The sequence below is a fragment of the Geotrypetes seraphini genome, chromosome 6 (assembly GCF_902459505.1).
Source record: "Geotrypetes seraphini chromosome 6, aGeoSer1.1, whole genome shotgun sequence".
Lineage (NCBI taxonomy): Eukaryota > Metazoa > Chordata > Amphibia > Gymnophiona > Dermophiidae > Geotrypetes > Geotrypetes seraphini.
Genome location: NC_047089.1, coordinates 134,343,095 through 134,358,990, shown reverse-complemented (window position 1 = coordinate 134,358,990; position 15,896 = coordinate 134,343,095). Strand labels below are relative to the sequence as shown.

The 15,896-nt window shown below is 43.1% G+C and overlaps 1 protein-coding gene across 2 annotated transcripts in view; it reads right to left on the bottom strand.

Annotated features, from left to right (window-relative positions):
- UGGT2 (UDP-glucose glycoprotein glucosyltransferase 2) overlaps window positions 1–15,896 on the bottom strand; it is a 448,230-nt gene that overhangs the window by 300,438 nt on the left and 131,896 nt on the right. For both annotated transcript variants that reach the window (XM_033949012.1, XM_033949013.1), the window contains exons 8-9: window positions 14,878–14,978; window positions 1,242–1,341 (exon numbers count right to left, since the gene is read on the bottom strand). In XM_033949012.1, coding sequence (XP_033804903.1) covers window positions 1,242–1,341; window positions 14,878–14,978 — 201 coding nt within the window. The remainder of the gene's footprint in view (window positions 1–1,241; window positions 1,342–14,877; window positions 14,979–15,896) is intronic.

The window sequence follows — 15,896 nt, the reverse complement described above, 5'->3', positions numbered from 1 at the left end:
GCTCACTAGAAAGGGAATTAACCTCACTGGCTCATGCTCCCCTCCTGCCCTGTTGTTAATCAAAAACACTTTTAGTTCTTAAACTTATAGTTTTTAAAGCTTTTAAACAAGTTAAGACCTTGTTTTAAACAAGCTAAGTCCTTGTTTAAAAACCATAAGTTTAAGAACTAAAAGTGTTTTTGATTAACAACAGGGCAGGAGGGGAGCATGAGCCAGTGAGGTTAATTCCCTTTCTAGTGTGCTTGTGAAACATATACAACACACGGGGATCTGAGGCTCAGCCCCTTAGATAGTAATTAAAAGGAATTAAGTTTATGAGCTATTCATAGTGGATTTACACCTCTGGATAACTTGGACTAAGAAAATTGAAATGACATTTGAGAAGGGTATTTTTTGAAGACAAACATTCTCCCATATACACACACACACTAAAGATACATTTGCTGGTGGGCATGCTGAAGCCCCAATGACCAGTTCCCAAAGCTGCCCCCCTTTTTCTGGTGCTGCTTCTTTAATGTAGAAGTCAGTAGAATGCCTCCAGCTGCCGGGGCTTCTCGCACATGTTCAGAGCATGTATGAGAAGTCCCAGTAGTGGCTGGAGGCATGCTGCTGACATCTTATCATTCATTTTTTTTATCGAATATTTGAAAATAAGAAACAAATATCATGAACATTCGAATCATCAATTTAGAGAGAGAAAAAAAAAAAAAAAAAGATACTGCATCCCTTGAAACAACTTCCCGCTTTGGCCTGCCAATTCATCTTAGAGGCCTCCCTAATTTTGGTCGCAATGCCAAAACTGGATCAAAATTCATATTCAGACTTATTTCAAATTCAGCTAAAAATGTGCGTTTTCAGCTGGAACTGAAACTGTGTGTGGAGCTCCCACTCCACCTCCTCCTCAGCAGTAGCCCTCTCCTAGGCTTAACTTAGGTGGGCACAGGAGCATCCTCGCTCGCTGCTGTGTACAGCTGGCTCCAGGAGGTTGCAGCAGACATTTTGAAACTGGAACCAGCACGGGCAGGAGTGACCGATTTTCCTACTGTGGAACACCGCTAGACACATCTCCAAAACTCTCTTTCGTTTTAATATTGTATATTAAAAAACAAAGATTTTTCTATCACAAAAAATTCAAACCAAAGAGCAGTATTCCACATAAATGACTTGAAAACCTGAATAAAAGTAATCTAAAATTAATTCAGTATTACATTTCATAAAGGCAATTTTATTTTTAACCATACCTGGCTTTGATTGGGAAATTCTGACTAATGTCTCTCAATATATTTAATGCATCATAAACAGGAGAGGAAATGATTCTAGAAGCTGCTTGAAAGCTTAGATCTGGAAGAAAATAAATCACTGTAGATTACTATTTGGTAAATGTTAATGCATGACACTCTTAATTGTGCAGACGTACAATATACACTAGGGAAAATGTGTGATAAACACTGGAGTAGATATTCAAAAATTCAGGACAAATCAGAATTTTTTTTTCTAATTTACCACTATCTACTCCACACATTTTTTTTTCAGTCAACCAGGTGGCACAATCTAGAACTTGTCGGTGTCGGCTGCCTCATGACTTGGGGGTCACGCCTTAGCTCTAGCCCTGTGCACCCCTTCTGGTCTTAGCTTCTGTGTTCATTTTATTTTTGTGCTTTTTTTCTCATCACTCTTCTCAGTACAGTACAGGTAAAATGAAGTTTTTATTTTACTTAATCTAAGTACAGCACTGTATTTATTAATTTTTAGGTTTATTTTTCATATAAAGTAATGATATACAGCCCTATCTTTTTCTCATATTGCCTTACAAATGTGCATTTTGGTTTAGGAACACATTACCCCCCCCCTTTTACAAAATCGTAGCGTGGTTTTTATCACCGGCCATGGCTTTAACAACTCCGACACTCATAGGAATTCTATTAGCGTCGGAGCTGTTACCACCGCTGCAGCGCTAAAAACTACGCTATGGTTTTGTAACCAAAAAAAAAAGGAGGGGGGAATGTATTTGCATTATTTCTTATAGGAAAAATTTGTTTGGTAATTCTCGTTTCTCCTGGAACCAATTAACGACCCAGCAGCAGCAATTCTTATGTTCTTAAGTAACAAAGTACCATAGTACTGCATAATTTTGAATCTTGAGAAGATGTCACATCCTACTAATTGCATCTGCACTAAGGTTCAATATCAGATTTCACATAAATTAACTTAAAAAATTTGTGAGAAGGAGTTATCAACATGGGTTATTGTTAAGATGTGTTATTTTATTGTTAATACCAGTTAACAACCAGGTCTCATTGCATAAAATGGGATCCAAGCTTAATGGTATTTCACACTGACAATAACTACACCCCTTAGAATCCCACAAACTGGAAATGTTTAATGGCATAAAGGATTTGGGAAAACATACCCTTATTAATCAGTCTTAATATTATTTTTAGCGTGGTAAATTGTAACAAAAGATGGAAATTAAATAAAAGGTTTTTCCCATTTTGCTTCTATGAGGTAAAATGTTTACATCTTACCCCTTCCACCCCACTTGAAAATTACCACCAATTGCTTTCCAGGTACAACAAAAGTTGATAAGTAATTATGAAATTATATACAGTACATTAAAAAAATTAAATAAAAAATATGTATTTGTGTGTGTGTGTATATATCTATATATTTTAATTTAAACCCCACCTAAAAACCTATGTGGTTTCCAATCATCATACAGAATCATTAAAACAATATTATATATACACATAAGATAAAACAGCTTGATATCTGCACAACTTCTCAACCTCTCACTTACTCACAAAAATACATTGTCCTTGTCTGGGCTACATCTTGCCTTATTTTATTTTTATGTTTTATTAATTTTAGTATTGTAAACTGGCCAGATACTTGTGATGGTCTGTATACCAAATTATAAATAAACTTGGAACAAACAACTGTGCCTTTAATAGTTTTTTAAAGACTGGAATGTATTGCCGGGGCAAGTATGTTTCTGTGCTGGCAGGGCAAAGTTTCACTCCAGTTACTGAGAACTTTGAATTGCTTTTCTTTACATTACATTATCTTAGCTACTTTATCCACTGACAGCCTCATACTACTCTCAGATCTTAATGCCCTCTCAGGACGATATCCCTCCAGCATGTCGTAAAAACATGCAGGGGCTACATGATATGCAGTCTGATGGATTATACATTGTATCTTATACTACACTCTCTGTTGGACAAGAAGCCAGTGCAATTGTCTCAAAATAGGTGTCACGTGAACCATCCATGATGCTCCAGTAATCAGTCTTGCCACAGAATTCATCAAAAGCTCTAAGGCTTTATACTTTATATCAAATTGGTCCAATTTAATATCTTTAACTAGTTTTCAGGGCTCAAATCTCTTTCTCAGCTGAGGATAGAATGGACAGAAAAAGAGATTATGTGCTTACTCTAGTAAGCTCTTTTCCATTAGATAGGTGAGACATTCTAGACCAGGGGTCTCAAAGTCCCTCCTTGAGGGCCGCAATTCAGTCAGGTTTTCAGGATTTCCCCAATGAATATGCATGAGATCTATGTGCATGGGTTCATAGACAACCCCGCAAAAGACAAAGGCGCGCGCCGACAACTGAGCGTAAGACGGAGGTGCGCGCCGAAGAAAATTACAGTTTTTAGTGGCTCCGATGGGGGGTTTTGTTGGGGAGCCCCCCCCAGTTTACTTAATAGATATTGCGCCGGTGTTGTGGGGGGTTTGGGGGGTTGTAACCCTCCACATTTTACTGTAAACTTAACACCCCCCCCTCGGAGCCGTAAAAACAGTAATTTTCTGTGGCGCGCACCTCCGCACTGCACTCAATCATCTGCGTGCGCCTTTGTCCCGGCGCGCTTTCGACCTGACACCATGTGCATGTACTGCTTTCAATGCATATTCATTGGGGAAATCCTGAAAACCCGACTGGATCGCGGCCCTCCAGAAGGACTTTGAGATCCCTGCTCTAGACAGTATGGTTATCTCCCTATAGCTGCATGCTGCTGAAGAAGTAATCCACTCCAGATTTTTCACTCTTCCTCTCTTGTACTTCACTGGGCTCTCTAGCTCCACCTTCAGTCAATACCCAAGCACATAGAGCCACCCAATACACATGAAGAAGAGGCACTTGTAGCAACAGGCTTAAACAAACTGCTCTGCTCAAAAGTGACTAGACAGTATCATTAACCGCCAACACTGGCTTCAAAGGAGCTTAGAAACTACTCCCTAATAAATTAAAATATAATATACAAATTTTTCCTAGCCCACAATGGTTGACAGGCATCCAAGTGTCAACTTGGAGAAGCATAAAACAAATTTAAACAATAGAGAGGCGCAGGAAGGACTGGGCAGGAGTTTAGAATGTCTCACCTATCTACTAGAAAAGAGCTTACCAGGCTAAGTACATAATCTCTTTTTCCAGTTCAACAGGAGAGACATTCTAGACAGTAAGGACGTAAAAAAGCAATCCCCCCCAAAAAACTAGGGTGGGCTTGCTGCACCGACCCTTAAAACCAAGGATTCAAAGACAGAGTCCTGTCTTGCCGCCATGTCTACTCTGTAGAACTTGGCAAACATGTGAAGAGAACAGCACGCTGCTGCTCTGCAAATATCCTCAGGGGATACAGATCTAGCTTCGGTCCCGAAAGAGCCACGCTCCTGGTAGAATGTGCCTTTAATGGAACAGGAGACTGCTTCCGTGAAAGAATGTAGTCTGAAAAAATTGCCATATGGATCCATCTGGATTCATGGAAGTGGGAGTGCCCCGCTTAACTGAATGAGTCAGCACAATCAAATGGTCAGAAAGACGAAACTCAAGGGTAACCTCCTGAGAACGCAAAAGATGAGCCATAAACTGCCGAATGACCTGGTCGATCATCGGCCAAGGAGAAAAAACAAAAACAAAAAACATACAGGAGAATCTCCTAAGGCCACTGTTGCACCATAGCTCTACTGGGCTTGGATCTTCGACTGAAGAAGCTATCCGCTTTCTTACTTCTTGCCATGGCCATGAGATTGAAGCGAGGCCATCCCCAGTGCCCCGTTATCGCCTGGATCCAGAGTCTGTCTGCTGAGGAAGTCAACTGAATGTTGTCTATTCCCACCACATGAAGTGTTGGCAGCACTAGGAGATGATGCTCCATCCAAAGAAAAAGAAGGTGGACTTCCTGAGCTAGAGGAATGTTCTTGGACTCTCCCTAGCAATTGACTTACGCTATTGCCATCGAATTTCCAGAGAAGACCCTGACCGCTTGGCCCTCTGGAGTCTTCTGCAATCTCATCAGAGCTGGTTGAATGGCTTTGAGCTGACCACTTTCACTGAGAGGGGAGTTCAACTCCCCTGAACAGGAGAGTAATTGCAATAGACTCCCAGCCCCGAAGGCTGACATTGGACAGCACCACTATTCAGAAGGCAATGTGTAGCGGTACACCCCTGCGGAGTGATTATGGGAGAAGCCACCAGTCCGTGCTTGCTCAGCCTCCAGAGTCCAAGGTAGATAGGCTTGCAATGCATCCTTGTGCCAAGTCCAGCGAGAGAGCAAAGCATGGCGAAGAGGACGCCTGTGCGGCCTCACCCAGGAAGAGGAGACAGAGGAGAGAAACAGCAGGGGAGAGAAGGCAGGAGAGAGCAAGGGGGCAGTGGAGAGAGTTAGCTCCACCCACCCCCGTCATCCACCAGAGCTCCCAATGGCACATGTCGAAGGCGAGCGTTAAAGGCGAAGGGCCTTAAGAAGGGGCAAGTCACTGCAAAGGAGAGCAGAGGCTGATCGCAGCAGACACAGAGGACATACAAACAAGCAAGGAGAGCAGAGGGTGACCGCAGCAGACACAGAGGACAGCCGCAGCAGTCACAGAGGACAGCAGACACAGAGGACAGCCACAGCAGACCGGGCAGCAATGGAAGCAGCAGACAGAAGCAAGAAGTTGAGCTACCCAGTTTTCTGCACTGGTCTTATGTATGCACTCGATGCGGGGAACTGGACAGCATGAAGAAACAAGTCAGACTCCTGGAGGGCAGAATACTGGAACTGGAAGCACTTCAAGCAGTGGAGAAGGAGGACAGGGATGCAAAGAACATCAAGACAGAGGAAACCATCGAGGAAGAAGTCTGGGAATTAGAGAAATTAATCGAGGAGGCATACAGGGAGGCTGTGGAAAATCACCAGCAACAGTGGAACTGCCAAGATACACCTACAGAGAGTGAGGACCATCTGGAGGACAACCACGAGGAAGAAATGGGTGACACAGCAGTGAGATCTGGAAACAGTGGAGGGAACCCACAAGAAGACAAGTCCGGTGCAAGCCAATGCCAGGATGAGGGAAGATGGAAATACAGAGAACACAGACCTACGGCTGCAGAGATGGACATACACCAAGGACACAGACCTGCAGCTAGAGAAGACAGCAATCGTCGAGGGGGACTCCATCATCAGACAAGTCGACAGCCACATAGCGGGAGGAAGACAGGATCGGCTGGTGACCTGCCTATCGGGAGCCAAGGTAGAAGACAGTGAACCACATCGACAGGATCATAGACAGCGAGGAAGAGGAAGATACGGTAGTGGTGATCCATGTGGGGACAAACAACTTGAGCAACAGGAACTACAACAGGGAAGTACTGAAGGACCAGTTCCTGGATGCTAGGAAGGAAGCTGAAGACCAGAACGCAGAGGATAGCGTTCTCAGAGATCCTGCCGGTACCCAGGGCCGACAAGAAGAGGCAGATGGAGCAGCAAGCAGTCAATGCGTAGATGCGGCGCTGGTGTGAAGAAGAAGGATTCCACTTCGTACGCAACTGAACGACGTTCTGGGGGAAAAGCAAGCTATTCAGGAAGGATGGACTCCACCTCAGCGGAGACGGAATGAGGCTACTTGCTGTCAACATCAAGAGAGAAATTGAGAAGTTTTTAAACTAAGAAGAAAGGGAAAGCCGACAGTCAACCATGAGTCGATTGTTCGGGAACCGGTATATCTAGAGCAGTGATTCCCAACCCTGTCCTGGAGGAACACCAGGCCAATCGGGTTTTCAGGCTAGCCCTAATGAATATGCATGAGAGAGATTTGCATATGATGGAAGTGATAGGCATGCAAATTTTCTTCATGCATATTCATTAGGGCTAGCCTGAAAACCCAATTGGCCTGGTGTTCCTCCAGGACAAGGTTGGGAACCACTGATCTAGAGGATACCGTGCAGAAAGACAGTGGGTAAGACTCACCGGATCATAGGCAAGACAGAATCCTGACGGATCGAAAAGGACACAAGAGAGAAAGAAATGCAAGAAAGTAACAGGCCGCAAGCTCAAGTGTATGTACACAAACGCAAGGAGCATAAAGAATCAGATGGGCGAATTAGAAGATATGGCACAAAAAGATAACCTTAACATCATTGGCATCACGGAAACATGGTGGAACAAGGAAAACGTCTGGGACACTGTGCTACCGGGATACAAGCTATACCGCAGAGACAGAGTGGCTCAAAAAAGTGGAGGCATTGCCCTATACGTCAAAGAGGGAATTGAGTCTACCAGAGAGAACACGAAGAATAAGTTAGAGTCTCTATGGGTCAAAATTCCAGGAACAAATGGAACAGAAATGAAGATTGGCATCTACTACCGACCCCCAGGGCAGTCCGAATAAATTGATGGAGAAATGACGGATGAGACTAAACGCAACTGCAAGGGAGGCAATGCAGTTATCATGGGTGACTTCAATTATCCGGGAATAGACTGGAACCTAGGAATCTCCGGCTGCGCAAGGGAGACCAAGTTCCTGGATGCTGTAGGCAATTGCTTCCTGGAACAACTTGTCAAGGAAAATACAAGAGGAAATGCAATTCTGGATTGGACTATTAATTCTAAATGGACTATGAGGACCGGCACAAGGTGTTGAAGTAGAGGGGATGCTGGGAACCAGTGATCACAATATGATCCGCTTCGACCTGGATACAGGGGCGACACAGATCCAGAACAACGGGCACGGCGCTGAACTTCCAGAAAGGGAATTACGAAGGGATGAGACTCATGGTGGGGAAGAAGATTAAGAAGAGGATAAGCACTATAAAGACGTTAGAACAGGCATGGTCCCTTTTTAAGGACACAGTCACCAAGGCGCAAAATCTATATATACTGCATATCGAAAAGGGATCCAAGAGGAAAAAGAACAAGGAACCGGCATGGCTCACTGTAGCGGTGAGGAAAGCAGAGACAAGAAGACTTCGTTTAAGGAATGGAAAAGGTCAAAATCGGACGAAAGCTGGAAAAAGCACAAACAGCAACAAAGCAGGTGCCATAAGGCGTTAAGAGGGGCCAAGAGAGACTACAATGAAAAAATAGCCAAGAAGGCAAAAAACTTCAAGCTGTTCTTTCAATATATTATGGGGAAACGACCCTCGAAGGAAGTGGTGGGGGCTGTTGGATGACCATGGAGTGCTAAAGGAGGACAAAGCCATCGCCGATAAACTGAACACATTTTTTGCGTCATTGCTTACCGAAAAGGATATATACAACATACCGGAAGCCGACAGGCTATACGCGGGAAACGAACATAAGAAGTTGCCTCCACTGGGTCAGACCAGAGGTCCATCGTGCCCAGCGGTCCGCTCCCGTGGCGGCCCATCAGGTCCACGACCTGTGAAGTGGTTTCTGACTATTCCTGTAACCTACCTCCACTTCTATCTGTACCCCTCAATCCCCTTTTCTTTCAGGAACCTATCTAGACCCTCCTTGAACCCCTGTAGCGTGCTCTGGCCTATCACAGCCTCCGGAGCGCGTTCCATGTGTCCACCACCCTCTGAGTGAAAAAGAACTTCCTAGCATTTGTTCTAAACCTGTCCTTTTTCAATTTCTCCGAGTGCTCCCTTGTACTTGTGGCTCCCCACAGCCTGAAGAATTTGTCCCTGTCTACCTTCTCTATGCCCTTCATGATTTTGAAGGTTTCTATCATGTCTCCTCTAAGTCTCCGCTTTTCCAGGGAAAATAGCCCCAGCATTTCCAATCTGTCAGCGTATGAGAAGTTTTCCATACCTTTTATCAGTTTTGTCGCTCTTCTCTGGACTCCCTCAAGTACCGCCATGTCCTTTTTGAGGTACGGCGACCAGTACTGGACACAGTACTCCAGATGTGGGCGCACCATTGCCCGATACATCGGCAAAATGACTTCCTTCGTCCTGGTCATGATACCCTTTTTGATGATACCCAACATTCTGTTCGCTTTCTTTGAGGCTGTCGCACACTGTGCTGATGCTTTCAATGTTGTGTCCACCATCACCCCCAGGTCTCTTTCAAGGTTGCTCACCCCCAGCAATGATCCCCCCATTTTATAGTTGAACATCGGGTTCTTTTTCCCTACATGCATGACTTTGCATTTCTCAGTGTTAAAACTCATTTGCCATTTTCTTGCCCAGTCTTCCAATCTCGTTAAGTCCCTTTGCAGGTCTTCACAGTCTTCCTTGGTTCTAACCCTGCTGTAGAGTTTGGTGTCATCCGCAAATTTAATAACCTCACAGTTCATCCCTGTCTCCAAGTCATTAATAAATATATTGAACAGGAGCGGTCCCAGAACCGACCTCTGTGGGACTCCACTCGTGACCCATTGCCATTCTGAGTAATGGCCCTTTACTCCAACCCTTTGTTTCCTGCCTGCCAGCCAGTGTTTGATCTATCGGTGGATATCCCCTTGCACCCCGTGGTTCCACAGCTTCTTTAGCAGCCGTTCATGGGGTACCTTGTCGAAGGCTTTTTGGAAGTCCAGGTAAATGATGTCTATGGATTCCCCTTTATCCATCTGGCTGTTTATTCTCTCAAAGAAGTACAGCAAGTTCGTGAGGCATGACCTTCCCTTGCAGAAGCCATGCTGGCTTGCCTTCAGCTGCCCATTGTTTTCCATGTGATCGCAGATGGTGTCCTTAATCAGTGCTTCCATCATCTTTCCCGGAACCGAGGTCAAACTCACCGGCCTGTAGTTTCCCGGGTCACCCCTTGATCCCTTCTTGAAGATGGGCGTGACATTTGCTATTTTCCAGTCCTCTGGGATCTCCCCTGTTTCTAAGGAAAGGTTACATATTTGGCAACGGGAAACTGACAGGTTGACGGTCAGTCTAGAAGAGGTATGCAGGCAGATTGATAGGCTTAAAAATGATAAATCCCTGGGACCGGATGGCATCCATCCGAGGGTAATCAAGTAACTGAAAGGGGCTATAGCTGAACTGCTTCAACTAATAGCCAATCTGTCAATCAAATCAGGAAGGATTCCGGAAGACTGGAAGGTGGCGAATGTTACGCCGATCTTCAAGAAAGGATTGAGGGGTGATCCGGGAAACTACAGACCATTGAGTCTGACCTCAGTACCGGGAAAGATGGTTGAGGCGTTGATAAAGGACCGCATCATTGAGCACCTTGACGGACACAATCTGATGAGGACCAGCCAGCATAGTTTCAGAAAAGGAAGATCTTGCTTGACGAACTTGCTACACTTCTTCAAGGGAGTAAACAAGCAGATAGAGAAAAGAGACCTGGTCGACATTGTATATCTGAATTTTCAGTCGGCATTCGACAAGGTTCCGCATTAACAACTACTTTGAAAAATTGCAAGCCATGGAATCGAGGATGAAATACTCACGTGAATTAAAAACTGGCTGGCGTATAGGAAACGGAGAGTGGGGGTAAATGGACAATACTCGGACTGGAAAAACATCACCAGTGGAGTGCTGCAGGGTTCAGTGCTTGGACCCGTGCTCTTCAACATATTTATAAACGATCTGGAAATTGGTACGAAGAGTAAGGTGATTAAATTTGCAGACGATACTAAGTTATTCAGACCAGTGAAGAAGCAGGAGGATTGTGAAGATCTGCAACGTGACAAACACGCTCGAGAAATGGGCTGCAACATGGCAAATGAGGTTCAACGTGGATAAGTGTAAGGTGATGCATGTCAGTAACAAAAATCTTATACACGAATACAGGATGTCCGGGGCGGTACTTGGAGAGACCTCCCAAGGAAAGAGACTTGAGAGTACTGGTCGATAAGTCAATGAAGCCATCCGCGCAATGCACGAGGCAGGAAAAAGGGCGAACAGAATGCTAGGAATGATTAAGAAGGGAATCACAAACAAATCGAAGGTTATCATGCCACTGTACCGGGTCATGGTACACCCCCACCTGGAATACTGCATCCAGCACTGATCGCTGTACATGAAGGACACAGTACTACTCAAAAGGGTCCAGAGAAGAGCGACTAAAATGGTTAAGGAGCTGGAGGAGTTGTCGTACAGTGAGAGATTAGAGAAATTGGGCCTCTTCTCCCTTAAAAAGAGGAGGCTGAGAGGGGACATGATAGAAACATTTAAGATACTGAAGAGAATAGACTTAGTAGATAAAGACAGGTTGTTTACCCTCTCCAAGGTAGAGAGAATGAGAGGGCACTCTCTAAAGTTAAAATGGGATAGATTCCGTACAAACATAAGGCAGTTCTTCTTCACACAGAGAGTGGTAGAAAACTGGAACGCTCTTCCGGAGGCTGTTATAGGGGAAAACACCCTCCAGGGATTCAAGACAAAGTTAGACAAGTTCCTACTGAACCGGAACGTAAGCAGGTAGGGCTGGTCTCAGTTAGGGCACTGGTCTTTGACCTGGGGGCCACCATGGGAGCAGACTGCTGGGCACGATGGACCACTGGTCTGACCCAACAGCGGCAATTCTTATGTTCTGATTTTCTTATGTTCTTAACCACATTTAGTGGGGCAACCATGGATCCCAGATCTTGAAGATAAACCCATGCCGATGGAGTCGGTCACTCTCAAAGGGAGAAACCTTGACCCACAGGTTCTGCCAGCGGGCTACTGGAAGACAAGATGCGGCCCACAGCATAGATGAAAAGAATTCCCAAGTATTCCAGCAACTGCATGATAATCAGATAGCTTTTTTTTTTTTTTGCATGTAACTCACCATGACAACCATCACCTTGATACAGGTCTGGGGTGCTGTTGCCAGCCCAAAACGCAGAGCCAAGAGTTGGTAATGCTGTTCCAGTATATGAAACCGCAAAAAATTGTGTTGGGCTGGAATAAGTAAATGTGCAAATATGGTTCCGTGAGAACCACAGAGGAAAGAAACTCCTCTGGAGCCAAGACTGCAATGACTGAAGCCACTGCCTTCATTTGAAAGCATGGAACTTTGAGAGCTGCATTCAAGAGCTGAAGATGTTCTGAACCTTTCTGGGCATGAGAAAGTACGTAGAGTATCTGCCTGAGCCAGAAAGTTTGTGCTTGAATATCCTGCCAGCAGTGAACAGTGGCTGGAATCTTGAGTGCTGTGACTGGGTGACTTGTAAGAGAGAGTCCATGAACCAATCGGGCACAGGCCAGGCAAATTCCAGCTTGTAGCCCGACTGAAGAAAATCCAAGACTCAATTGTCAGACACAATGCGTATCTAGGTGGAAAAACAGACTTGGAGCCAGCCTCCTATCTGAACAGGAGCATCCCTCAGCCTGGTGCCATTTTAACTCTTCAACAGGGGGCTCAGAACTGGAGGAGGAATGCTCCAAAATACAGCTATTAAATTGTTGGCTCACAAGGGTAAATTTGATCGCATAACACCATTACATCTTTTTTTATCGTTGGTTGCCAATATCATATAGAATTCAGTTTAAAATTTTGATGTTAACACATAAATCATTACATTTGCAGCAACCAGTTTATCTAAATTTGCTTACTATCCCAAATGCCCCACTATAAATGCTGAGATCGTTACACAATAATAGGTTGGTTATACCATCGGTTAAAAGAACAAAGTGGGAATTTACTAGATCTAGAGCTTTTTTTTTCTTTAGCTCCAAGTTTATGGAATCAATTGCCAAGGCAGATCAGTTTGGAATAAAATTTTAAATCCTTTAAGAAACTTTTGAAAACATATATATTTAATTTAGTATTTGGACATGAAGTTCCACAGAATGATCATATTTACTGAAGTATCAGGAGATGATCAAGGATTGACTTGAAGAAACAGTAATACAAATTTGTATTTTAAGATTGTTTAAGTTTTAGATAGTACTTTTCTATGCTGTATTTTATTGTAAACCGCTGTGAACAGTTGTATGCTATGGCAGTATATCAAATTTTAATAAATATAAACTAAAGGTGGAGCTAGAGAGCCCAGTGAAGTACAACAGAGGCAGAGTGAAAAATCCGGAGTGCATTCCTTCGGCAGCAAACGCGGCTATGGGGAAATAACCCTACTGTCTAGAATATCTCACCTATTGTACTGAAAAGTGGCATTATTAGAATAGACAAATGAATTAGAAAAGCATTTAAATAATAGTCTTAAGGGGAAAAGGTGGAGGGGGCAGGGGTGAGGGAGAGGTGAATAGGTGATCAGGTGGTAACAGATCAATATTTTATGGATCTTTGCTTTCTTCTTAGTTCTAAAAGTTAAAATGATCAGGTACTTTGAAAGTCTTACAATCCTGGGATTGATTTCAAGTTCCTCTTTATCTGTGCTTATGACCCCATTTTAACACTTAGAAATTAATGTGATATCAGACAATGATGAAAATAAAGCAGGTCTCCAGTCCCCTTCTCTCCCTCATCCTCTTTCTCCAACCCCAAAGCATAAAGACATCCCATCCCCTTAAATTAATGGAGAGTTAGCTTGCTCCCAGTCTTACAAATGGATGGGGAGATGTTATCAATTCCTTTTATATAATTTTCTAACTTCTGTTGTGTTTGCAAGAATACAAATATAATAGCTGGATATACAACAGTTTGATAAAATCAAAATTCATAAAAGATGGCAAGTCAGTTTTGTTGTATGCCTTCACTTTAGCCTAGACATCATGAACACTGGATTTTTTTTGTTGTTTTTTATAACTTTTTTCTTGAATTTAACGCCAGACACTCTCATAAAACCCAGAAAGGCAAAAGGATTACAATAGTTTTGTAAATAGTATCAGAAAGGATATACTGTATTAACATATCCAAAAAATGTTCTAGGAATATATATTTCCTCACATGAAAACGTTTTTAAATGGTGCATTTTCATTTATTTATATCTGTTTATACAATAGTTTTATCCAAGGTGCCTCAGAAAGTAGAGAACATATCCATGTATTTGTTTGCTTTAAGCACTTCTATTTAAAAATATTTTTTCTGAGTTAACACTTTGCTCTTTCATGGCTACAACTGTTCATAAAGGCAGAAACACTTAACACACAACTAACTTGGTTTTCCATTCACTAAGATGAACAATGGCAAAATCCATTCAAAATTTAAAAAATCTGCAAAAGTACTGCCATCCTAACCCTGTTAACATTGAAGCTAGCATTAATGGCCACAACAGAAAATACAGTCGACTCCGCTTAAGTACAAGACTTCTGGACCGAACCGCCACGTGCGCTTAAGCCGAGTGTGCACTTAATAGGAGTATCACTTTTTAGTCAGGCGGTCATTTAGCCATTAACGGCAGCTACTGGGGTGATGGCGGCAACAGAAAGCAGTGCTGAGAGGAAGGTGCTGGTGAGTGCTCAGCACGCTGGCATAGGTCTCCCGTCTACTTGCTGCCTAGGACGGCTCACGATGCTGTTCCAGGGAGGTGGGTGGGGGGATAGTAAATGCAGTGCAATAAATACAGAGGACCTGTGATTGCATTTAACCGGAGTGAATATAACATGAAAAAATAGAGGTGGGACCTATGACATCAATGCGCATAAGCAGATTGTGTGCTTATCAGAAGTGCAAAAATCCAGAGTTTACATCCATTGACTTTAATGAAAAAAACAAAAACAAAACCAGGACCAAGGTGGTAGGGTGCGGATAACCGGAGTGTGCGCTTATTCGACGTGCACTTAGGTAGAGCCGACTGTATACACACACATACCTTGTAGCTCCCAGACTTTCAAGGGTACCATGTTATTAGTACTTTCAATAAGATGATTCCTAAACTCCTTCAGATTATCTTTCAGATCTGGATATATTTCTCTAGTGGGGGAAATAAAAAAAAAGAAAGAACAGGGCACTCAGCAATTCCAAAATTTGAATTCATAACTAACATTTCAGATACAATGTAGGTACAAATATGTAATTTATTTTGACCACTTTCTATACGGTATTGAAATAATTGTTTATTTTTCAAAAACTAAATTAAATATACAATGCCAAGCTAGAGTATTTTAATCATAACATTTGTGTAATCACATCTCAGTTAAATACTGCAATCTGAATGCTAGTGAGCAAAGTTGTTTACCCATAACCGCTGACCTCCATGGACAGCAGAATAAATCAGTCATGCTGGAGCAACATTATCTAATGACACTGGGGATGAAATATTGAATTGCTAGAGCTAGAAAGCACTTTCTGCTCATGTGTAGCTGATACCACACAGCCACAAAACCTCCTCAGTAATATGAAAAAGAAAAAAGTTATTTAAAACTTTGAGGATGAGATGTATGACCAATTTATCTAGAGGCTGATTTGGATTTAGTGGCATTCACGGAGAACCATAACAATGGAACCAGACGGGATCCATCCCAGGATACTGAGAGAGCTCAGAGAGGTTCTGGCATGTCCTATTAAAGACTTGTTCAACAAATCTCTGAAGACGGGAGTGGTTCCTGGGGATTGGAGGAGAGCAGATGTGGTCCCTATTCACAAAAGTGGTCACAGGGATGAAGCGGGAAACTACAGGCTAGTGAGCCTTACTTCGGTTGTTGGAAAAATAATGGAAGTGTTACTGAAAGAAGAATAGTGTACTTCCTTGAATCTAATGGGTTACAGGATCCGAGGCAACATGGCTTTACAAAAGGTAAATTGTGCCAAACGAACCAGATTGAATTTTTTGATTGGATGACCGGAAAGTTGATTGAAGACTTATGCTAGATGTAATTTACTTAGATTTCA